General features: G+C 58.1%; 2 protein-coding genes across 2 annotated transcripts in view; one reads left to right on the top strand and one right to left on the bottom strand.

The window, feature by feature from the left end:
* The window catches only part of HAP1 (huntingtin associated protein 1), a 13,690-nt gene extending 5,490 nt beyond the window's left edge, over positions 1-8,200 (top strand). The window contains exons 2-15 of the mRNA XM_045299343.1: positions 20-251; positions 1,148-1,227; positions 1,541-1,657; positions 1,781-1,953; positions 2,156-2,249; positions 2,328-2,394; positions 3,601-3,731; positions 4,384-4,458; positions 4,571-4,705; positions 4,855-4,946; positions 5,173-5,214; positions 5,832-6,196; positions 6,580-6,787; positions 7,442-8,200. Of these exons, the coding sequence (XP_045155278.1) occupies positions 20-251; positions 1,148-1,227; positions 1,541-1,657; positions 1,781-1,953; positions 2,156-2,249; positions 2,328-2,394; positions 3,601-3,731; positions 4,384-4,458; positions 4,571-4,705; positions 4,855-4,946; positions 5,173-5,214; positions 5,832-6,196; positions 6,580-6,787; positions 7,442-7,775 (2,145 nt within the window). The 3' untranslated portion in view covers positions 7,776-8,200. The remainder of the gene's footprint in view (positions 1-19; positions 252-1,147; positions 1,228-1,540; positions 1,658-1,780; positions 1,954-2,155; positions 2,250-2,327; positions 2,395-3,600; positions 3,732-4,383; positions 4,459-4,570; positions 4,706-4,854; positions 4,947-5,172; positions 5,215-5,831; positions 6,197-6,579; positions 6,788-7,441) is intronic.
* Positions 8,201-10,837: 2,637 nt separating this feature from the next.
* On the bottom strand, positions 10,838-16,898 carry GAST (gastrin). Its single transcript, XM_004707158.2, has 3 exons — positions 16,821-16,898; positions 11,106-11,321; positions 10,838-10,938 (listed from the first exon to the last, which is right to left on the bottom strand). The coding sequence occupies exons 2-3, from the start codon at positions 11,314-11,316 to the stop codon at positions 10,838-10,840; spliced, it is 312 nt and encodes a 103-aa protein (XP_004707215.1). The 5' UTR covers positions 11,317-11,321; positions 16,821-16,898.
* Between the last annotated feature and the right edge of the window lie 7,042 nt (positions 16,899-23,940).

The raw sequence follows: 23,940 nt of genomic DNA, 5'->3' as shown, positions 1-23,940 counted from the left end.
CGCCCCGCCGCCCTCCCAGGCGGCAGCCGAGGCCGGCGCCCCGCGCGTGGCCGCGCTCCCGTCCGTGCACAGGGATGTCCAGCCCCTGCCGCGGACCTGCTTCATATTCCAGGGGCCCTTCGGGCTCCGGGCCACCGGCCTGGGCACTGACAAGGCGGCGGGCATCTGGAAGACGCCGGCTGCCTACATCGGCCGGCGGCCCGGGGTGTCGGGCCCCGAGCGCGCCGCCTTCATTCGGGAGCTGGAGGAAGGTAAACGGCGCTGGACGAGGGGCAGCTCTGGGGAGGTGGGCTGCCGGTCGGGGCCAGGCGCCCTGCCTCCTCTGCCGGTCGGTCCCACGCCTGCGCCCACTCCCGGGTGTCAGGTCTGAGGCACCCCCAAGGGGGGCTTCCCCCATCCCTCCCCCTGCTGTCCACCCTGATGGTTGTCAGTAGGGCAGGTGCAGGGCCCGCCCCCTCTCCGCGCCTGTGGCCGCTGTGGATCTGCGCAGCCTCCGTGCCCCCTCCCCAGTCTACCGCAGTGCCAAGAGGGAGGGGGTGCTGCTGGGACCCCTTAACTTGTAAGGGCCGGCTTTGCCTGAGCTTGAGATGGCCAGGGCCTGGCGTCTCAACCGACCCTCCCCACACCTGGCCCTCCCCTGGATGGGGTCTAGAGGCTCACATACACACTCCTACAAGCCCCTTCCTCCGGTCCACACGCAACAGGTGTGGGTGCCTGACCCACGGACTGCCCCGTTTTTATGACCCTGGAGGTCCCTCTGAGCCAGTCAAGGCTGCCCTTGGGGGTCAGGGGTAGGGGTGGGATGACTCAGTAAACCTGAGTTTGTCATCCCAGCCGCCTCCCTTCTCCTGGGTGCCAGGACCCCCAGCGAGTTGGAGAGCCTTGGGGTCTGCAATCCCCTCCCCCCAGCCAGGCATCTCCAGGACAACAAACATACAAACAAACGGGGTCCAATGGCCCTGGGAGAGCTGAGTCTGAGGGGTGTGGGCAGGAGGTTGGGGTGGGTAGGGGACATTGGAGATGGGACACAAGGAATGTGCTCTGGGACTGTGAGTGCATGAGCGAGTGAGCGAGCGAGTGTGTGGTGTGGTGTCCCCTCTGCCCTGACCTGGTTGGGCTGTTCCTCACCCCTGGCCTCCTCCTGCAGTGCTGTGTTCTGACCGACCCCCACCGGTTAAGAAGATGACCCAGGAAGATATCCAAGTGATGTTAAACTTGCTGGAGGAGGTGTGTGCTGCCTGCCCCTCCCAGGCCAGGCCCTCCTGGATTCTGTCCCACGGGGTAGGGGTCTGTTCCTAGCCTGCCTGGCCGCCTCTCTCCGGTGGCTGGCATGGGAGGCTGCAGAGTGGGGCGTCCAGGTGGAGGGACTCTTAAAGCCCATTCACGATGTACTCTGGCTCCATGAGGGGAAACTGAGTCAGGTTCCACAGGGGGCCCATAGCAGACCCCGGGGAACTAGGAGCAGGGAGGGTTTCCCTCTGAGCCTGGGGACTCCTGGGAGCCAGGAAGGCGTTGCCCATGGGTGGTGGTCCCTCTGCAGAGAGAGCGGGACCTGAGTTCGGCGGCTCGCATCGGCCAGTCCCTGGTGAAACAGAACAGTGCTCTGATGGAGGAGAACAGCAAGCTGGATGCCATGCTGGGCTCTGCCAGGGAGGAGGTAACTGGGAGGGGCTGCAGGGAGGGGTGTGCCTCTCAGACCTCTCTGCTGTCCCCTCCTGCCAGGACCAGGGCCACTGCCCCTGCCGCTCCCCTACCTGGGGCTCCTCTCCCCTCCTGCCAGATTGTACACCTGAGGCACCAGGTGAGCCTGCGGGATGAGCTCCTTCAGCTCTATTCAGACTCTGAGGAGGAGGGGGAGGAAGAAGAGGAGGAAGAGGAGGAGGAGGAGGAGGAGAAAAAAGAAGAAGAGAAGGAAGAGCAGCAGTGTGATTCTTCCCGTGACGCCCCCCGGCTGTGAGTGTCTTGCCTCGGTGCTCCCCGGTCTCTTCTCTGAGCCTGGGTTCCCCATTTGTGTGCTGAGACGGAGATGCAGACAGGGTGCCTGCCCATAGTGTTGCTGGGTGGATGGATGCAGACTGCCACCTTAACCTGGGTGGGGGACCCTTGGGGGGTGTTGGGAACTGGGTACCCCGACTCCCACCATTCCCTCCCCTAGGACTCCATCGTCACTGCACAGATGCCCACAGCTGGAAGCCTTGCAGCAGAAGCTGAGGCAGTTGAAGGAGGAGAATGATCAGCTGAGAGAGGAGGTGAGGATGGGGGCGGGGCGCACCGCACTGATGAGGGGTGTTAACACCTCTGCCCCTTCCTCTCTCCCTCCCCTTCAGGCCTCCCAAATGGCCCCCCTGGAGGAGGAGGAGCAGATGCTCATGCTGGAATGTGTGGAACAGTTTTGTACGTGAGGATACATCTCGGGGGAGGGGCTGTTCCCTAGGAGAGGAGGGAAGAAGAGTCTGGAGTCTGGAGACCTAAGTTCAAGTCCCAGCTCTTACACTTCCTGGCTGTGTGAGCTCAGGCAACTTCCTTGACCTCTCTGAGCCTTACTCCCTCTATCTGTAAAATGGGCATTGGCTCTCTTGGGCCTGCTGACCTCTCCGGGGGTTACAAGGATCAAGAGAAACAATGGCAGGGGAAGTGCTTTGTGCAAAACTTGTGGGACCCCTGGTGTGAGAGGGGAGGTGGCCAGAATTGGAGGCAGCAGAGATGGGGCTCCCGGAAGCACCGAATGGGGACAGCTCAGAGTCCGAATGGGGACAGCTCAGAGTCCAGCGTTAGGCAGCAGTTGTGCTCAGTTCTGTCCCAGCCACTGTCCGGCTGGGGAGATGCAGACCCCAAAGTGGTAACAATCCTTCATCCCAAACCTTTGGCCTCCTTTCCCTGGGGTCCTCAAGCTCTCGCACCGGCCTTGCTGACCCCCAGGCCCCGAGCAGGAGTCAGCCCCTCCTCCCATTTCTTGAGAAACCCTTGCCCCGGCACTGCCTCTAGCCCAGGCCGCCTCAGGACCTCAGCAGTCTCTCTACTGAACGGCCCCACTCCTGCCCTGCCAGCCCCTTCTGCACCGGGAATGAGCGCTCTAAGACTTCACCCGGCCTTGTTCCTCCTTTGCCTCTAACTCTTCGGAATGGTCTCTCTCCCTGGCCGAAGGGTTTGACCCCACTTCCCTCCCACGGCCCGGCCACTCCTCTGCTGGGTCTGCCTCCAGATATCCCTACATTCATTCTGCCCAGGGACACCCGCCCCCTGTGCCTAGCCCAGCTCCGCAGTTCCTTGCTCCAGAAAACCTTTGGAGACCTTGTGCGGCCTGGCGGGGTGCCTGCCGCAGCCACCCACCCTTTAGCCTTGGGGGTTCCGTCTGCTCTAAATGGGAGCTCAGTGCAGGTGGGACCAGGTCTCACTGAATGCCCGCCCCAGTGCCCACCCCTGTGTTGGCCAACAATACACACGCATGGATACCAACGTCTGCCCGAGTGCTCAGCCCCGTGGAACCCTCTGGAATTCCACAGGAGCTGAAGGGTAGGGGTGGGCAGAGGCGTGTGGGAGGGTCAGGAATGGTCCCTGCAGGCCCTGGCAAGAGGCTGACTTTGCCACCCTGCCCCTCAGCGGAGGCCAGCCAGCAGATGGCCGAGCTGTCCGAGGTGCTGGCCCTCAAGATGGAGAGCCATGACCGGCAGCAGAGGGAGGTCAGCCAGCTGCGGGCCCAAGTGCTGAAGCTACAGCAGCGCTGCCAGTCGGTGAGTGTGTGTGTGTGTGTGTGTGTAGGTGGTAATGTGGGGCCCTCCTCCCGTCCTCCCCCCATGGGGCCTCTCCGGGGTTGCTGTTGCAGAATTGCCACAAGGGGGTGGCTTCAACAAACAAAAGTTGATTTTCTCATAGTTTACAAGACTGGCCGCCTGAATTCAGTGTGCCGGCTCTAGGCAAAGCCTGAGCCTTGGGTCCTTGGCGACCTGCATGTGGTGCAGGCTCTCCGCCTCTCCCTGACATCTCCAAAGAGATTGACTGGGGACCCACCCCGTGTGAACCCTGTCCGAGGAGCGCAATGCAAGAATCCAAATAGGATGGTCACCCTGGGCATGGACGTTGAGATTACAACACTGATTTGGGGAGGGAGCATGAGGCCCTCTGTTATGGACCCCCCCTTCTCACAGAGCCCTCAGTGCCCACTGCCCTCTCTGTGCCAGAGGCAGAGTTGGGAGAAACCTCAGGGAGCCTGCATCCTACCCACCCTTACCCCTGAGAGGATCGCAGGTCTGGCAGGAAGGAGCCAGCTGGCAGTCCCCCGTAGCCCTGATTGCTCGGGTGACTGCTTGCTTGAGGGGCCGTGGAAGACTCCCTAATGGGAGTAGGCAGCGCGGGTGGGTGCTGACCGCCCTTGGGCCCTTGCAGTATGGTGCCGAGGCGGAGAAGCTGCAGCAGCAGCTGGCGTCTGAGAACGACATCCGGACGCGGCTCCAGGACGAGGTGCAGCTCTGCCACAGAGTGGGGAACACCTCACAAGCAGGGGTGGGGGTGGCAGAGGTGCCCTGGTCTGGCGCCGGGGTGCCTGGGTCCGAGCTTGTGGACGGCCCCCCAGCTGCAGGCCCTTCGGGGGAAGTACGTGGAGTGCGGCGGCATGCTGCTGGAGGCCCAGGAGGAGGTGAGGACCCTCCGCCAGCAAGCCCGGGTGTCCACTGGCTCCATCGTTCATTACACCTACACCATGCCACTGGTGAGCACCCTCCCCGGGCGCCCCGCCTGTCCCTCGATGCCCTTCAGGGACCTGCCATCCCAACCGACCTCCGGGTGCCTGTTCTGTGCCTGGGTGTGCGGTGGGGCTGGGGGGGTGTCCTCTGGTCATGACCCCCTTCTCCACTGTAGGAGGCCATGCCTGGCTTCCAGGAGGCCCTGGCTGAGGAGCTCAGAGCGTCGATAAGAAGGATCATCTCAGACCCCTCCTTCTTCATGGAGAGGTGCGCTGCTGCGGTGCTCAGCTCCTGCACCACCCCACCCCACCCCCAGGGCCCTCGTCCTGCTCCCTGACACTCACTCACTCATTGCCTGGCCTTTCCACTCTCCTTGGTCTCCCCCGAGGTCTTCGTGTGTCTCCTTGGGGCTTTTTGCATGGCTGGGCCTAGGGACATGGCCGTCCCTGCTTCCTTGGCCCCTGCATGGTGACGGCCCTCCTCTCTGTTGAAGGAACTACGAAGGGGTCGCTGCGAGGGAGACCTCCAACCTGGGGTAAGCTGACCAGGGAGCCACCGCCACCCTCCCTTGCTCCCCGCAGCCCTCCGAAGGCACTGATCTGTAGGCTGCGGGGCTGAGAGTTGCCCTGCAAAGGAGGCCCCCTCCCACCCCCCACCCCCCCGCCTCCAGCCCAACTTCAGGCTGCTGTGAGTGGTGACCAAAGCTTTCCCTTCAGCTGACCAGAGGCTGAGAGGTGAATGAACACTCGCCTAGCAGACGGGAACTGCTGGACCCAGTCCCAGCATGGTCCCTTAACTGGCTGTGTGTCCTTACGCAAGCCACTTGACACTAATTAAGTGAATGCTAAGTAACAATGGAGGGAAGACAAGGGGGGCTTTGCCCTGCTGGTCTGACCCTCGCAGCAGGGTCAGGGTGCTAGGGAAAGGCAGGGTCCATGCACTGTTGGGGGCCCATGCCCGGGACTTAAAGTCCTGATGCCTTCTCTCCCAGTTGGCATGCAATTGAAGATTGACCATCGGGGTTTGTGTGGAGAGCTCCCAGGTGCTGGGGTGGGGGGCTTCCCGCTTCAGCCCCTTTGGTGGGAGGGGTCCTCAGGGTGTGGAGGAGCGTGGCTTGTGGGGCTCTGGAAGGCCTCCTGTCTCCCTGGGCAGATGTGAGACGCGGCCGCAGCCACGGAGGGTCCAGGCTGAAGCAGGCTTGCTGGCCGGCTCGGATTCTATATCTCTGGAGGAGCTGGTCCCTGATGAGCTGGTGCCCGAGGAGGAGCTGGGGCCCGTGGGGCCCGCGGAGGAGGAGGAGGAGGGGGTGATGGACGTGGAGCCGGAGGAGTCAGAGGCCTGGGAGGAGGTGGACCTGGATCTGGATGAAGAGACACCACCGCATGGGGTCACCCCGGCCCTGGAAGCCAGTGGCTCGGGCCCCTCACACCTGGACATGAAGCACGCCTTCCAGCAGCTGGCCAACTGGCAGGATACTCATTGTAGGCGGCCACTGAGGCAGGAGATGCTCCAGAGAGGTGAGTGCTCCCGTGGGGGCCTCCCTCCTCCCTCCAGCTGGATGAGCCCATGAAAGGGGAGGGTAGGTGAACCCCCCAGGTGTTCCCTTACCTAAGCCTGGCCTCACCCAGTGTGCTGATTTGCATGGACTTTGCATATCATCTTCTTGGGGCCTCAGGGCTCCCTCCTCCGTGGGGTGGGAAAGTGGCTTCATTACCCATTCACATGGACTCAGCATAGGGGCTCAGACGTCCACCCCTGTTCTCCTGGGGGCTCAGCTGGGGGGCTGTGGGAGGCAGGGCTGGGACAGGACCACCCACTGCGCCTCAGCTTCCTATTTGTGCCCGCCCTTCCCCCCTCCCCCTCCCCCTTCCCCCATCCCCAAGGCTCCCCGACCCTGCAGCAGTGGCAGCCGCGGGCCAAAGCACACACGGGGGGCGGGACCATGGAGCAGCGGCCAGGGGTGCCCACCCAGGACTTCCGGATGCTGGAGGGCAGGGCCAACCACCACCCCCCCAGGGTCTGGGAGGAAGCGGGGCCTTCTGGGGCCCCCCGGACCAGTGGGACCAAGGTCTCCGCCAGCAAGGGCCACAGTCGGACCAGACCCCTGGGTGAGTCTGAAGGTGGGCTGGGGCCTCCTGCAGGGTCGGGGTGGTGGTGGGTCAGGGCCTCCCTATCCCCAAGGTTGGTGAGCCATTTCTGATGTGCACCCCCATGTGTCAGGGTGGGAAGGCTTGCCTCTGGGGGACTTACTCACTGTCACCTGCCACCTTAGCACGCCTCGCTAATGCTCAGGGGCCACCCTTCACAGGAGTCCTTTCGCCCTGTCCCCCTGGGGGTAGGTAGTCACACCACAGTCTACTAGGTGAGGAAACAGAGGTTCAGAGAGCGACGGTCACTTGTGGGAGCTCACCCAGCTGGGTTCTAAATCCCGCTCCTTCATGGGGCCTGCCCCTGATCTGGCCCTCCCCTCTGCGGTACCCCAGTGCCCGTGTGCCCTGCTGGCCTCAGATGTTCACGGCCTGTTGGAAGCCTCTGCCGTGGCCTTCCTGCAGCATGGCGGCCATAGGGGACAGCCCTGGTCTTCTGACCTCGCAGGGAGGCTGTGGAAGGGTGTGCAGGTTGTAAACTGAACAGCAACCTCTGTGGCCACACAGGAGGCCACCGCAGACCCATCTGGGGTAGCGTCCCGATCCAGGACAGCTGCCCAGGCCAGGCCTGTGGTCCCTAGGCCCCCAGGTCACGGGCACTCCCTTCTCTTTCAGGCTTTGCTGTTTCCCAGCAGCCTGCAGAGACCCCACAGACAGCATGAGACCCCTCCTTCCGCTGCCGGGCCAAGCCCTGCCCCCCGCAGACCCTCTTCCCCGCTTCCCCAAACAGGACCCCTTGTCAGTCCCCAGCCCTCCCTCCGTCCTGATGAACCTGGGTCAGAACTTGAGGGTCCAAGCCTCAACCCTCTTTTGGGACAGGCTGAAGGAGCCCCAGCTCTTGTTCTGCAGCTGGTGCAAAAGCTGCAGTTGCTGGGCCTGGATCACCTGGTGGCCCAGGGGGCGGAGGAGGCCCAGGGGCCGGCCGACCACCTACCAGACTCAGCTCTGACCAAGCTGGGGAGCGGGGAGCGAGCCGCAGGGCCCAGTGCAGGAGATTGCTCAGAGCACCCCAACAGCACAGCCTTGACCCCGTGACTTTCACATCAAACGGGGCTCCCAAGTCCTTGGTGTTTAGGGACCAGACCCCGGTCGCCCTGTTCTCTGCCCTTTCCTCTCAGGCCTTGTTACCGTGGGAGTATCTCTGTGGGCGGGTGACCTATGATTTCCCAGGCTCCCCACCCAGGTGCAGCTAGCCCTTTCCCCTCAGTTTCTCCTTCTAGATGTTCTGCCCTTGCCTGCCCCTCATGCGTAAGCAGTTGGGGTCTGGGGCTCGGGACCCTCTTTCGGTACCTGCCCCGCCTCCCATGGTACTTCTCAGTCCCGGGTTGTCTCCTGTCTCCCTGCTGGTGCAGGAAATAAAGGAGTTGTTTGCTACCCGGTGCAGCCTCTGTCCGTCTTTCTCCGGGAGTGTGTGTGAGTGTGAGTGTGTGTGTGTGTGTGTGTGTGTTACTGTGTATGCACTCGTGCGCCTTGGGCGGGGCACAGGGATGGGGCGAGAACAGACAGACTCAGGCTGTGGATGCTCTGTGGGGGCTTCTTCTTCTCCAGTGTCATAAACCAACCCTGACCGGTCACTAGGAAGGGACTGCGTGTTGGCCGAGGGGTTGCTGTTTGGTGCCCCCGAATTGGGCCCGGCCGCAGCGACCCTGGGCCTGGGCCGGACTCACCGCTGTTCCTGCGCCCCAGGCCTGTGGACACAGCTGCGGGGTCGGACCATCTCTCTGAGGGTCTCCTTCTTCCTCGCTGCCCCTCCCTGCACGGTCCCACAACACGCGGTCCTTCTCTAGGGACTGGCCTCTCCCGACAGCGTGTCCAAAGGAGGTGAGAGGAAGTCTGGCCATCCTGGCTGCACCTCTTCCAGCACAGCTCCGCTCACCCCTTCCGCGGTCCGGGTATGCTTCTCAGCATCGCGAGTCAAATGCTTGATTCTCCTTCAGTCTCCTCACTCAGCGCCCGCCTTTCCCTTGCGGCTGAGGCCACAGAGGGTGCCTGGCTCAGGCTGGGCGCCTCTTGGTCGAGCAGAGGGTCAGGGAGGCCCTCAGTAGATGGAGGCCTAGACTCTGGTCCATCACTGGTCTTGAGTCCGAAGCCAGCCATGACGTCGACCCTCTTCTCTGCGTGAATCCCTCTGGGCTTCCCTCACCCTCGGCCAGCACTTCCGCTGCTTCCGGTTACGTCGCCTTGTGCTCTGGGAAGGTCTGAGCCCTGGATGGCTGTGCCCTTGTCTGACCCAGGTTACCGCACTTGTCTGTTCCGATTACTACCAGCCAGGGAGCTCCAAGGATTTCCTGGTGGCACCCCAGTGAACCCCGCTGAGTTCTAGATGTGCCCCTTCCTGGCCACATGATGGGCTGGTGACCCTGGTTCCTCCTGATGGTCGAGCCAGGAACTGCTGCTGGTGATGGGCCTTCCTGGGCCTGCTGGCCTGCTGGCACAAAGACCTCCGCAGGCCGCAAGCAGCTCGAAGTGCTAGGCTAAGGGACACCGTGTCTGTCTTCCCTGATGGAACCACGACCCCCACCCCTGCCACAGGACCCCCTGAAGAACCAGGCTCCATAATCCAGTAGAACCTAAAATGATAGGTTCTAAATTCCCGAGGTGGACAGTGAGAGGGGCCACTTCTGCTGCTCCTCCTTGCTTTCTGGCTACCAAGGACCCCAGAAGCCCAAACCCCTCCCCCTGCCAACGAGTCCATTCCGACGCAGAGTGACCCTACAGGGCAGAGGAGAACTGCCCCTTTGGGTGTCCAGGACTATATAGCCTTATGGGGGCAGACAGCCTCATCTTCCTGCCAGGGAGCCAGTGGGTAGTTTCAAACAGCTGACCTTGTGGTTAGTGGCCAGTGTGTAACCCGCCACATCAGCAGGGCAGCTTTTGGGAAGGCAGTGTTGGTCTCAGGCTAGGTCCCCACAGAAGCCCACTGGGAGATCGGAAGTGCTGGCAGGTCCCTGGGTGGCAATCCGCAGAAACGCAGTCTGGGAGTGAGGGAGCGAGCCCAGAAATCGGAGGAAGGACGTGTCCCTGAGCACATTCCACTCTGGGAGACAGGCAGCGTGAGACCCACCTCACAGCAAGCTGCCCCTTCAGGGGGTGGGGGGCGGGCGGCGAGAGGGCCGGGCTATGTGTCCTTGTCCTCCAATTCTCCCCTGCACTGGGCATCTCGGAGCTGCTTGGGCCCCCAGCATTCCCAGCCTGCCCTGTCCCCGGCCTGAGAGAGAGCCTGCCTCCCTCCCTGGGCCTGTGGTGGGAGACCATCCCCATGCACCCGAAGAAGGAGTGCAGACGGGGGCAACACCACCTGCTCTCGCCATTCTCTGGTCTGTTGAACAAATGCTTCCCGGAGGCTCCATGTGCCAGGCATTGTTCCTGACACGGGGGTGGGGGTGGGGGGGCGTACAGCAGTGAAGAGGGACTGTGTGGCCCCCACCCTCTCAGAGCTTCCCTTCTGACGGAGGAGGAGGCATCCGTTAGCAACCAAAACAGGCTGCGGTGGAGCCGTGGGTGGGTGGGGTGTGAAGGGTGAGGAGCCGGAAGGCTGGCCTCTCAGAAGGAGGCTTGTCCACCGAGACCTGGGGAGGACAGGGAGCCGGCAGGGACACAGCACTGAGCACTGACCTGTGTATGTCACAGGAGGAGAGAGGGGGAGGTGACAGATGGGGTGGGAGGCGGGCGGCAGTGACCCTGAGCGCCGGGGAAAGTACTGGGAGGTTTCAGTGCAGCACGACATGCTTTAATTTATCTTTTTAAAAGGTTGCTCTGGTCGAGAGGACCCCCACCCCCCATCATGTCCCACCTGCACCTGTCGATTCTTGTGCAGGGCGAGGCTCTGGGGACAGGGAAAGGAATGTCCCATGGTCCCTCCACTAGGGGACGCCCAGCCTCCTCCATGGCTCACCCCCACCAAAGACCCACTCCTGCCTCTTGAATTTAATAAGAACGATCCTCGGGAGCGATTTCCTTTTGAGAGTTTTATTTCTTTGTCAGGGGACCGGGCTGGGCTGGGCGCTGGCTCTAGGGCTGCTGGTCCCCTTCCTCAGCACTGCGGCGGCCAAAGTCCATCCACCCGTACGCCTCTTCCTCCTCCATCCACGGCCCCTGCTTCTTGGACAGATCTGAGGAGTGGGGCAAGGAGAAGGGTCAGAGGTGGGCCTGGGGGTGGGGGGGAGAGGAAGTGGGCTTTGGGGAGGGGCACCTAGCCTCTCTGGGCGGAGGCTAGGACCAGCCCGGCTGGGAGCTTGGTGAAACCAGGGCAACAGGGGCAGCTGTCAGTGGTTCCTACCTCCCACATGGTGTGAGGGGCCCTCGGGCCACAGCTGCCGCTGGTGACGAGGGGCTGGGCCCAGCTGGTCCAGCCAGAGCGGCTCCAGGCCCCGGTTGGCCCCTGGACCTGAGGGTTGATGATGCGCCAGGAAAGGGGATTTCCTAGACCCTTCGGAGAAGGCGGCCAGGGCCAGGGCGGAGATGAGCAGGTACACGCGCAGGTGCTGCATCTTCTCTGCAGAGGGGAGAGCGGAGTGGAGGGGCTGGCTGGGCTCCGGGTCCCTCTGCTTCTCTGTAAAGTTAACTCTGGGGCCCCTGTCGGTCCAGTGCCTGCCAGCCCAGGCTTCCCACGCCCTCTCTCCGCCATCTCCATCGGAGTGGCCGCCTCTCTTGGAGGTATGAAGAGCCTAGAGCCATGCGGAATCAGAGGCCATATCCAAGCCTCTGTCACCTTGTCATTGAAGGTAAAGGGTTAAATAGAAATTCCCAAAGGAGCGCGCGCACACACACACACACACACACACACACACACACACACCCCTCCTCTCCTAGTCAGCACCACCCGGGAGAAGATTCTCCTGCAACCTGAGTTTAGAGGAATAACCTTCAGGCTGACCTTGGGCTAAGGGCCTCCCTCATCCGGATGATGTATCTGTGTCTTTGTCCCTTTTAGGATTTAATAAATGTTCTCTTTCAATGATGAGAGAGAGGGAGAAATAGCCTGGGATGGCGATTTCTCTCTTTAAAGCCCTGTCACTGTGTGCTGCCGGAGAAGTCACACTACAGGCGCAAACGGTTCCTATGAACGTAAAATTCCGATGCTTCTCTGCTCTCTGGATTCGACACTCTGGGCTCTTATGGCCCCTTAGTCTGTGCGCCAGGAGGCCAAGTGGCCGCCGTCTGTTCAGGGCATCGTTCAGAAGCAGCGAGGGCTTCCTCGGGAGGCACCTTCTCAGGGAATGCTTCCTCTTTTTAGGGAACTCAGTGTTTCTCACACTTTGACTCCCGACAAGCTGCACCAGGGTGTTTGTGCATTCAGATCCTTCCCAGCACCCCTCCAGTGCCCACGAAACAAGCCCAAGGTCACCCTCTCTTCTCTCTCGAATAAAACCGGGAAAGACCAGGCGGAGTGGCCACGAGGAAGGCCGTGAGGGGAGAGAATGGAGAAGCCAACACCCCAACATCAAGCCTCCTGATCTCTGAGACCAGCAAGAACGGAAGCCCGGCCCTGGTTTCCGCACTTCTCTTGGCCGGCCCTGCGTCCCGTCGGCATTCCTGCTGGAGTTCTAACCCCTGGGAACCGGTTTGGAAACAGGGTCCCTAAAGGTGGCATCCGTTCACATGAGGTCAAGTTACACCGAAACCCCTGCCGTCCAGTCTATTGCGACTCCCAGTGACCCCCCCACCCCCGGCCAGGGGAGAGCGCAGTGGGTCTCCACCTTCCTCATGCCGAGACCCTTTCAGACAGGTCCTCCTGGGGTGGTGACCCCCCCAACCATACATTATTTTCGTTGCTACTTCATCACTGTCATTTTGTGACTGTGATGAATGGGGCGACCCCTGTGAAAGAGTCGTTGGACCCCCCAAAGGGGTCTCGACCCACAGGCTGGGAACCGCTGCTCTAAGGCTCTGAGCACTCTCACTGGTGGTGCAGCTAGTACCGTGGCTGCACGCTGGGCTGCTGTCTCTAAGGCTGGTGGTTTGAAACTACCTGTCAGCTCCCGGGGAGAAAGGTGGGTTTTCTACTTCTGTAAGAGTGTCCCAGAAACCCTCCAGGGGCGGCTCTGCTCAGCCCTCCTGGGTGGCTGTGGCGGCATCAGTTGGATGGCAGGAGAGGGCAAGCATCACAGGTGTGGGCAATCTCGTGTCTCTCCACGGAGCCGCTGGTGGGTTTGAACTGCCGACCTTTGGTTAGCAGCCCAGCGTCCGACCCGCTGTGGCACCAGGACTCCTCCTGCCAGAGCAGAGCGGTCCTGGTCTCCTCTGAGTGGAGGGACACAGAAACCGAGAGACCGAGGGGAGAGGTACCCTCCAGCCAACGGACGCCTGGGACAGCTAGAAACCCAGAGACCACAAAGGATGCTACCTCTGACCTTGGAAAGACCTCCGCCAAGCCAGGACCCTGACGGAGGACTCCTAACCTCGGGCATGGTGGGAAGACGACAGAGGCTTTTCCCCAGCTAGACAAGCCACATTCCAAGTGACTTGTCATATTGGATTGCATTGATGGGGGACATTTCCATCATGGGGGGAAAGCTTTAAAAAAGAGTCGGGTTGGGGTCCAGGAACTGTGGGGTCCAGTCTAAGCGCTGCCTCCCTTTCCCCATCTGAGAGATGAAGACACTGGCCCTCGTGCCCTTACCTCCGTGAGGGGGCTGGACAGGGCTCTAGCCCGAGCAGCAGGGCAGGGCAGAGGGCTGGGTGTGCAGGGTGGGTCCCAGACCCTAGTTCTGCCCAGAAATAAGGGAAGATTCCCTGCCTGAGGTTACAGAGGCGTGAGCCAGTGGTCTGGTCCCTTGATGGGGGGAGTGGGGTTCTGCCAACCCTCTTTGGACACCCCCCCAGGGTTCTCTCACCTGCAGAGGTGGATAGTAGGTGGTGCAGCAGCTGGGTGTCAGTGCTCTGCTCACGGGGAGCTCCAGCCCAGCCTTATAAAGCCCATGGGACCCGGTCACCCCCCTGCTCCCCCCCAGGAGGAACGGAGATGGGGCACAGGTGCCACCCACCCGCTTTGCCCCACCCTGTCATTTAGTGCCCATCAGTCAGTCAGCAGGGACGAGGGGGGAGGAGAGGAAGGGGTGGGGACTGTTTTGGTGACGGGCTGGAGTGAGATGGGGGACAGGCCTTCAGCTGGGCATGAGGGGCAGGCAGGACACAGGCTCCCTAGGCCTAGGGGAAGTGCCCCCATCACGTCTTAGGGGCAGTACCCCAAATGCTCGCCCCCACCCTGTGTCCCCCTGGGGAGTGGGCATGAGGTAAATGGGCTAGGTGACCCTAGATTCAAAATAGGTATATTTGCCAAACATAGATGTTTGAAGAGCAGGGGGCACATGCATGGGGGTGATGTATTGATCCCCTGTCCCTCTGCAAACACAACGTGCCATGGTTATCAGGAGCAATGGGCCGTGGGCTGATGACTTAGCCCTTCACATCCTGCTGGCCCTCTGGACCCCCTCCGCCCTCCTCTTACTGTGGCCTGCGGCCCCCTCTCCTTGGGCCAGCTGGGCTGGGCTCTATAGGGCCTGCAGCTTCCCCTCTCTCTCCCCAGGTCTGCTCCCACTCCCCACCTCCTGCCAGCCCCTACTGCCACCCCAGAGCCGCCCCCCCCTTGCCAATCCCGCATTCAAGTCTGTGGTTTTGTTTTCAAAAGGAGCCTGAGTCTGCCTCACCCAGTCCACAACTTCCCAATCCCCAAATGCATCTTAAAATAGTCAGTCCAGAAAGGCTTCACCAGAGAGGGTCAGAAAGTAAACTGGTCTCCTGGCTGATTTCTCTGACCATTTGCTGCTTCCGGCTGGTCTGGGTGGGTATCACTAGCTCTTGGCCTTTTTTTTTTTTTACTTTTTCCACAGTTGATACCAGACATTTGGCTCTCATTCGTACGTCACGAAGGGCCCTTTTCGTCTGGGGGAGTTTGCATGCCCCTTGGCGGTGGGATGAGGGGCAGTGGTACCCAGGAAGTGGGCTGCAGGGTATCCATGGCGACGGGCAGCGGATGTTCTGGGAAGAACCACTCGAATCCGCTCACTCCGTGACTCAGCAGACAAGACCAACGAAAAGGCAGGAAACAGAAGTGAACAGACCCATGTAAGCGCGGGCTGGTGATCATTAATGGAATCCCCGGCTTGCAAAGGTGGAAGGGCCTTTGAGGGGGTCTGGGGAGCGGCCTGGGGTGGGGAGAAGCTCTGCTCACACTAGGGGGGTAGGGATGCTCCTGTTGCCATGGTGATGAGAAGGGACAAGCCTCCGGAGAAGTCCTGGCTCGCCTGGAGCTCAGAATTCAGTTGCTGCCAGTGGTGGGTTTTAGGCTCCCAGGTGGTCTTCCCCAGGCTGGTGGCATGTGGGGTGGGGGTGGCCATGCCCCCAAGGAGGAGCATGGACCTCCCTTCTGCAGACGGCGAAGGCTGCTCTGGGCAGGCACTGGCCGGTGTCCTGCGCAGAGAGGAGAGGGACAGTTCTTGCCCACAAAACAAGGATAGGATCTCTTGGCAGTGGGCAGTGCTGGCTGGGAAAAGACAGGGTTGTCTTGACCCTAGGCCTGCCCCTGCTTTCTCCTCTAAGAAACGGGTCTTGTGAAGGTGAGGTGCATAAAGCCCCCCCCCTTTTTGGCTGAGTACCCTCCCCCTCCCTTAGTCCCTCTGGGCCTCAGGGAAATGGTTGCCGCTCACCAGGCTGCAGGGAGGGGAGATGGGACAAGATCTGAGCACACCCAAAAGAGTGGTTCATTGTTCTTGGAATCCAAGAGTCTCCCTCCCCTAGGAGGACTCAGAGGGACGCCTGCCTGCGATGCCGCTGACGAGGAGCCAGGACGAAGCCTATGGGAGCTGGGGAGGCCGGCCTCAATCGGAGAGGGTCAGAGTTTGAAGCTTGCCCGCAGCACTGATTAGCTGAGCGGGCAGAAAAAGGCAGTTTCGGGGCCTGGTGAGTTGATGATTAGATCCTGCAGCGTAGCTCCGGCCTGTCCCCTGGCTGTGCCCTGTCCCTCTCATCCTAACAGTGCCGTGTGCCAGGTGCTGATTAGCCCTTTAGCTGTGTGAATGAAGCTGCTCTTTCCCAAGACCTGAGAACAGCCATGCTGGTAGGTCCCCATCGCACAGATGATAAACCGGAACCTCCAGAGCAGGGTGGTAGGCAGTAGGACGCCATCCAGTGCTGTCCACACCCCAGTCCCTGGAGTCAATGAATACATGACTCAATCAATGACCCAGCATCCCCTACCACCCAGTCCAGTCCGGCGACCCTACAGGACAGGGCAGAACTGGCCCTGTGGGTTTCCGAGACTGTCACTCTTTACAGGAGGAAAAGCCTCGCCTTTCTCCCCCAGAGGGCCTGGTAGTTTGGAACTAGGGACCTTGCAGATCACAGCCCAAAGTGTCACCGGTACGCCACCAGGCCGGGCTCTCTGGATAGGCAACAGGCATCACGTGGCAAAAGGGGCCTTGCAGCTGGAATGAAGGTTACTGACTTTAAAAGGGAGGGTCCCCGGGGGTGGTGGTGCAGAAGGAGTCCCTGGTGGTGTAGCAGCCTCTGCGTTGAGCGGTTAACTGAGAGGTCAGCGGTTTGAAACCACCAGCTGCTCCTTGGGAGAAAAAGGGAGCTTTCGACCCTGTGAAGAGTTACAGTCCTGGAAACCCACGGGGCCGTTCCACCCTGTCCTGCAGGGTCACTGTGAGTCCAAACCAACTGGAGGACAGTGAGTTTGGTTTCGGGGTGGTGACGACGGTTTGTGCGGGGCTAGTATTGCGGAATAAAGACTGGGTCTTTTAGCTCGAGGGTCCCTGGGCTGAGAACCTCCAAGACCCAGGAGATAAATGATGCCGAGACACTTGGCAATTTCTAAGGAGCACCCAGGCCCACAGACGCTGCAAGGGGACAGGGGTCTTCCCCCAGCTCCAACAGAGGAGGAAAGCCGTCCATTCGGGCTGGTGTCCTGAATGTGGACCGCCAGCCTCCTAAACTGTGGGAGAATACATTTCTGCTCATCAAAGCCACCCCCTCTCGGTGTTTCGCTTACAGCTGTAGATGACTTCGGCAGGTGTGTGGTCAAAGGAACCTCACCGGGCTGGGCTTTTGGAAACAGGTCACTGTGGGTGTACTGCAAACACTGCCAGGGCGGCAGCTTCCTAATGGGTTCTTGACGGCGGAAAAGCGGGCGCCCGGTGGTGACCGTCATCCGGCTCTCGGCAACCAGGGCCTCGCAGGGTGTGATGGGACTGGGAGCTGACAGGGACACCTTGCTGAGGACGTGCTCTGGTCCGCGTGGCCGTCACGGTCTCTCTGGCCTGGGCACTGCGCCGAGGAAGTAGGTTCCCAGGTCTGGTCTCCCCGGCTGCCCCTGGCTGATTGCAGACAGGGCTCGGCCCGGCCTGTTTGGCCTGGGCGCAGTGTGGCCTCCGTATCTTATCAGGTCCGAGGACGGTGTCAGCCCTGAGTCTCTGTGATCAAATTCAGAGCACTCTTTGCACATTTCAAAAAGTGGGGGCTTGATCGTGCAGACCCAATGCTGGCTTCGGACGGCCGCGTTTTCCAGGGCTTTACCCTACCCCCCACCTCCCCACCTTGCCCCACGCCATTGATGTGTGGAGCATCACACACACAAGGGAGACGTGCCACATGGACACAGCCGTGGCATCCGACCAGGGAAAGCCACCCGGCAGATCCTCCCGGGATGTGCTTCTTTCTTCTCCCCACACGCCCCCACCTGCCCCCACCTCTTCCTTTCCTCCTGTCCCTCCTCTTTCCCCCTCCCCTCCCCCTCCCTCATCACAGCCTTTGGTGTGAAAATGATTTTCCTTGCTCGTTTTGAAGAACGATGTCACAAACCAGTTATCTTGATGAGATGGGCTTGGCTGGGCACGTCTTCCGGTTTTGTCCGTGCTAGGAGATGAGGGAACTCCTGACACCCGCTCCTCTTCTTGGACCCTGGGGACTGCTGTCTCCTCTCGGCCCACCACTTGTGGGCACCTTCCGTGTGACCTCCATCCCTCCTTGCAGGCCCTCCTGGCGCGCCCACCCCAGCTGGTCTCACGCTTCCCGCACCTGACGCCCCAGTTTGTCCTTCCACCTCAAATACAGCAGTCCCTGTCCTGCTTCCGAATGTGCCCGGCTGCTCTCAGCCAGGGTAGACAAGGGCGCCTTCCCCTCCCTCCCCCTTCCCTGTAGGCACCTGCAACATAGCTCCTGACAGTGGCTGCTGGCGCCCATGCACATTCACGTTCTGCCACCGGGCCGTCGCCTGGCAACCCCGGGACTCATCTCTCCTCCTTCCCAAGGTCATCTAATGCCAGCTTCCCTGTCCCTGTCGGGACCACCTGTCTGTGTCCACGGTCCTTTCCTCCTGTCCTGGAGCTCTGGCGAGGTGTGGCGCCAGCCCCTCTACCACAACCTTTCTTCCTGCCCCCCTTCCTGCTTAGAGACCACCTGCCTTCTGTTTTTCACTCATCCGTCCATTTAGTCAACAAAATTTCCAGGTGCCCACTTTGTGGCAGGCTACCGTGACCCTGGGGACAAGAGATTGACCAAGAAGCTCTTCACTCTGAGTAGGCAGGTTCCTGCGCTCATGTACACTGCTGCCAGTCTCCCAAGCCAAGAGGTAGAGGGCCTGCCTTGCTTCCATGAACCACCCCCTTATAGGTGCATCGTAAAAACCACTTCTAGACACTTGCAGGTTTGGAGGAGAAAGTCAGGATGGCGCCCAGGTAGAATCACCTGCCCCGCGCACCTGCTGTTCGATGAGAAATGCAGAGACAGGCATGGGAAGCCAGCCCAAGGAGAAAGTGCCAGCAGTGGGGGGAGGAGGAGGCGGGGGAGGGAGCGGTGCGCAAACAACACCGGGGACCTGGGAACAACTAGGGAATTAAAGTCAACGAGGAGGAGGATGTAGAGATCCTGGGGGTGTTGGAGCAGCAGCAATCTAGCCGAGAGAATTACTAAGAGGCAGAAGAAGGGCAAGCATGATGGTGGGGCAGGAGGAAGGTAAAAGGAAATGGGAAAGATCTAGGAAGCAAAGCTATGGATAGAGGTATAAACCTAGGTGTGCACTTATGCAAATATATTACTTCATAAAATAGAAGTATTGGCCTATGTACATATATTTATATGGCAATATATTGAGGAAGTGGACAGACTTTGGGCCTCTGCTCAAGCCCTCCCTCAACCCAAGAACACTTTGTTCTAACAACCTGACATTCTGTGATGCTCACCCTCCCGACACAATTGCTGAAGACAAAGCGGGTGCATAAGCAAATGTGGTGAAGAAAGCTGATCGTGCCTGGCTATCAAAAGATACAGTGTCTGGGGTCTTAAAGGCTTGAAGTTACAAAAGCAGCCATCTGGCAGAAAAGCAACGAGTCCACATGGAAGAAGCACACCAATCTGTGTGATCATGAGGTGTCAACAGAATCAGGTAACAGGGATCAGAAGACCCAGAACAAACAAGTAAACAAACAAACAAATAAAACATATTGTTGAGAAAAAAATTGTTGAGAATGAGGGGGGTTGGAGCTGAGACCCAAAGCCTATCTGTAGACAATGGGACATCCCCTCTCAGAAGGGTCACAAGGAAGGGATGAGTCAACCAGGGTGCAGTATAGCACCGATGAAACACACTATATTCCTCTGGTTCTTTGAAGCTTCCTCACCCCCCACTATCATGACACAGTGCTGCTTCTCACTTCGGGCTAGACTGGAGCATGTGCACTGGTACAGACAAGAGCTCACAACACATGGAATCCAGGTCAGGTAAACCCCTAGAAATGGGAGTAACAATACCAGGAGGGTAGGGGGAAGGTAAGGAGAGGAGGGGAGGAAGGGGGAACAGATCAAAATGACTGCTCCATAACCCCCACCCCTACCCCAGGGGGACAAACAACAGAAACTGTGGGGAAAGCGGTCTGTGTTAAGAGATGAAAATAATAATAATTTATCAAGGGATCACAAGGATGGGAGGGGGAGGGTAGGAAAAACAAGGAACTGATACTAAGGGCTCAAATAGAAAATAAATGTTTAGCGTATAATGATGGCAACATATGTACAAATATGCTTGATACAATTGATGTATGAAAGGTTATAAGAGCTGTAAAACCCCCCAATAAAATGATCTTCAAAAAAAACCCATTTCAATAGAGGAGACCTCACCTCACTCAGCTGGGGTCACTCTGTAAAGAGGCGGTACAGAGGGGGCGGGGCGGTAGGGAGAAGACCATTCCCAAATCATCAGGCACTCCTACAGGAGTGGTAAGGGAAACTTAGGACAAGTCAGGTCAGGGTGTGGGGAGGGGAGCCCCTGTGTTCTCCAGGTGGCGTTTCCAGTTCTGTTGATGGGTAAATGGGGAGGAGCTTCTTTCCGTTTGGGGGAAATGTTAACAATACTTATATAGACCCCAGGGGAGAATAAGCTGGAGAACTTTTGACCTAGTTTATTTCCAGCCGTTGGTGACTGTGGTAGTTACATCATCTGTTGTCAATTTGAAACTATTAAGAGTGAAGGGGTGGAGTCTAGCCTGTCAATCAGGCCGCAGCTTGATGACCTCTTTGGAGGTGCTATGGAGATAAATAGCTCACTGGAGGTGGGACACAGAGACATTCCCTGAGAGACATTACTGATGAGGAGCCTGATGGGGCTATGCTGATGCAGCCAGAGCCCTGGAGCTGGAGGAGCCATGTGGAGACCCACGCCAGAGCTGAGATGCTTCCACTGCCACTGGATCCACCAGACTCTGCACCCATTGGCCTGTGATCTTCCTGCACTCGGTGTCATTGCATGTGCTATGTGAGTCTGAAGGGGAATTTACAGACTGGTCCTGGACATATGGGTTCATATTAGACTTGTGGACTTGATCTGGACTGGGCTGGGATGTTTAGTTAATGTACAATTACTCTTTATATAAAGCTCTTTCCTACACACATGAGTGTCTATGAATTTGTTTCTCTAGTCTACCTGGACTAACACAGAATCCCAGGCAGCATGCTATGAACTACTGTGACTTTAGACTCTGTCCTTTAAGGAGCACAACACCGGAAGGGCTCAGTGTGGAACCCCACTAGGTGAACTGGGCTTTACCTCAAACTTACCTGTAGCCCTTGGACTTGAGATGGAGCCTCCCTGCTGTGAGAAGAAGCAGGTGACAGCCACCCCAAGGCTCTGGAATTGGCAGTCACTGGACTTTGGTGATGATTCCTTGCTTTGAGGGGCTCCATGAGATGCGGCCCAGGACCACATATCTACTATGTTGATGTCTTCTTTGCTTTCCTATGATATGTATTACTCTGATAGGCATGGTTCTGCCCTTATGAATCAATGTTATTGGAAATTTCGCCCTATCATCAACCCCCACGATCAATGTAACTCGTGCTCAGTCATTTGCGTTTGACCTGTACAACTGAACAGTTCGTGGATTGTACTCCAGAGCGTCTCTGTAATCGTTTACCTCCTATTCTCAACAGTGTGTTGAAGTCTGTCATTGGATTAATGACATTATAATACCATTAATTACCTTATGCCCCAAGGGGGGTGGTTAATAATATTCTCTGTCATAAAATGATAATGATGCATCTACATGAACCAGAGATGTTTATAAACCGTAGGTATGTGAATGGATTTTGGGTTTGTACTTATTTCTAGCCTCAATCTAAGAAAAAATTATTCTTATGACATGCCCCTGCTTGATGGTCATCTCATAAAGAGATCCGTGGAGACATGGGTGCTATAGCAAAGTATTGTGGAGAAAGCAGATGGTGCCTGGCTATTGAAAAGACTAATGTCTGCTGTCTTAAAGGCTTGTCTTCAAACAAGCATCTACTAAGTCCACATAGAAGAAGCACACCAGCCAGTGTGATCCAAGAATGATTAAGAATAAAATCCAAATCCGAAGGGGGGATTAGTATCAGTGCTTAAATTATGAGCACCCCATTTGCAGAAGGCTATGAATGGCAGTGGCAGCCCAAATCCACAGGCAGTTTCCCTACATGGATGAAGCTTCCAGTGAATCCCCTCTGACCACAGTTGAGGGAGCTGAATGCCCTTGGTACCAGACAGAGAGCACTGTAAACTCAATTACGGCAGATGTAATGAAGTTAGGATGTAATACCTGATCATTTGATCTCACTGTCAATCTCCCATTTTAAATTTGTCTGGTTTTTAATATTTCCTGCTTCCCCCCCCCTTTAATTGAGGTCCCCCCCCCACAAACCTGGTTTATTTTGATATTGTCGTTGTTCTTTTTTAAATTTAAAAAAATGTTGTTGTATGTTTTCCAGTATATGAAATGCAGGTTAGGTAAATCTCCAGAGACAATAACTGGATTAATGGTTTATTGGGGATGTGGTGGGGGGGGTTGGAGGGAAATGGGGAGCTAACGATGAATTCAAGAAGGAAGAAAACGTTCAAGAACTGATTGTAGTGATGCTGCAGCTCTTTAATGCGGCTGAACATGGAAGTGGATACACTTGACTTACAGCTCAAACCTACTTTGAAAGAAGGGACAGGAGGCTTATAGGCAGTGGGTCTGCACGAAACAGGGACAAATAGCCTCAGAATCGAGGGTGAGGCGGCTGCCCACGCAGAGTGACCGCTGGGCTGGGACGGATGTGCAGCAACAGTCGGATGAGCGTGTGCTCTGTGGAGCGGATTCTCAGCAGCATCAAAATACAACCGACAAAAGGTTTTCTTTGAGATGAACTTGTTTGCCATTGGAGACTTCAAGTCCATTTTCAATTTTACTTTTCTTCCTCTTTTCTTGGGTTACCGTTCGTTTAAAATAATTTTGTGATGCTCCACAAAATTAGTTTAAAGGTTGGAGGGGAACAAAGAGAGAAAGAAGCCCCTTCACCCTTTTCTCCCGGTGAGAAGATCATCTGAGGGGTCCCTGGGGCTGTGCGTTGTGGGTGCGGTAAGTAGGGAAGCCTTCTCCTTCCCCCTGAGCCTGGGTCTGTGGGGCATCTACAGCACGGTGACCCCTCCCCTTCCCGTCGTCGAGGTCAGTCAAGTGCAGGCTCCCCACGCCTGGCCCTTCTCCTCACGACGGCCTTTGTAGGCGAGACAGGGATTGTCCCGCGAGAGCTGAGGAGACCCTCCCAGAGTCCCGGCCCAGAACACGAGGCCACGCAACGTGACCTGTCCCAGTGGTCACCCCATTCAGAGGCAAGTTTTCCTTTTCACTCATTGAAAAAAAAAAAGACACAACTTGATTGATCCGTCATTAGAAGCAAAAGCCTGGCTTTAGATAGATTGGAAAGAGCTACCGCCGTCCTGTTTGGCTCTGAGAGCACACATGTATGAAAAGGCAGGCTTCGATGCCATGGGGGGGAGGGTGGGGGGTGTTCTTAAGGAAAGTACAGGTGGAGCCTCCGTGTACCCGTTAGGGAGCGCTGCTGGTGATGGGGTGTACAGTCTCCGGTTGCTCACCCGATAGGTGGAGGCTCTCAGGGACTCACTGCTCTGAGGGAGAAAGCTGAGGCTGTCTGCGCCCACGAGATTTAGTCTCAGAAACTGAGAGTCACCGAGAGTAGGAATCAGGTCACTGGCCACGGGCTTGGTGTTTGTTTTCTGTTTATTTAAACATTTTATTTTAATCCAGTAACTTTCATAATTTCCCAGAGGATGTTTAAAAAAAAAAGAAAGAAAAGAATTTAAGCCCACTCATATGTAAAAACCCCAAACCAGACCTACTGCCATCGTTGATTGCAACTCACAGTGACCTTACAGGACAGGGTAGACCTGCCCCCTGGGCTTGCCAAGGCTGTGGATCGTCCCAGAAGCTGCCTGCCACCCCTCTCTCCTGCCGAGTGCAGGCGCACCTGAGGCTTCAACCAAGGGGCCATGGGACCCCTCCTCATCCTCAAAACTCCACACGCTGCGGACCGAGTCACAGCGATCCCACGGGACAGGGTGGCACGCCCCCGTGGATTTCTGTGACTGTAACTCTGCACAGCAGGAGAAAACCTCATCTTTCTTCGGTGGAGGGGCTGGTTTTTAACTTGCAGCTAGCAGCCCAGCGTGTAACCATGACCCACCAGGGCTGTTCCTTCATCTACAAGCCGTGTTTCCTTGTGTTGTGCTTAGGGGTGCTATGGGTCGGGGCCAACTGGATGGCCCCTAACAACAGCATACTCCCTGGAGGCCCTGGGTGGCACAG

Source organism: Echinops telfairi, unplaced genomic scaffold, assembly GCF_000313985.2.
Source record: "Echinops telfairi isolate 266 unplaced genomic scaffold, ASM31398v2 ScPeMD7_7458;HRSCAF=8496, whole genome shotgun sequence".
NCBI classification, from domain to species: Eukaryota; Metazoa; Chordata; class Mammalia; order Afrosoricida; family Tenrecidae; genus Echinops; species Echinops telfairi.
The sequence above is the reverse complement of the archived record's forward strand: the minus strand, read 5'-3'. Positions and strand labels throughout refer to the sequence as shown.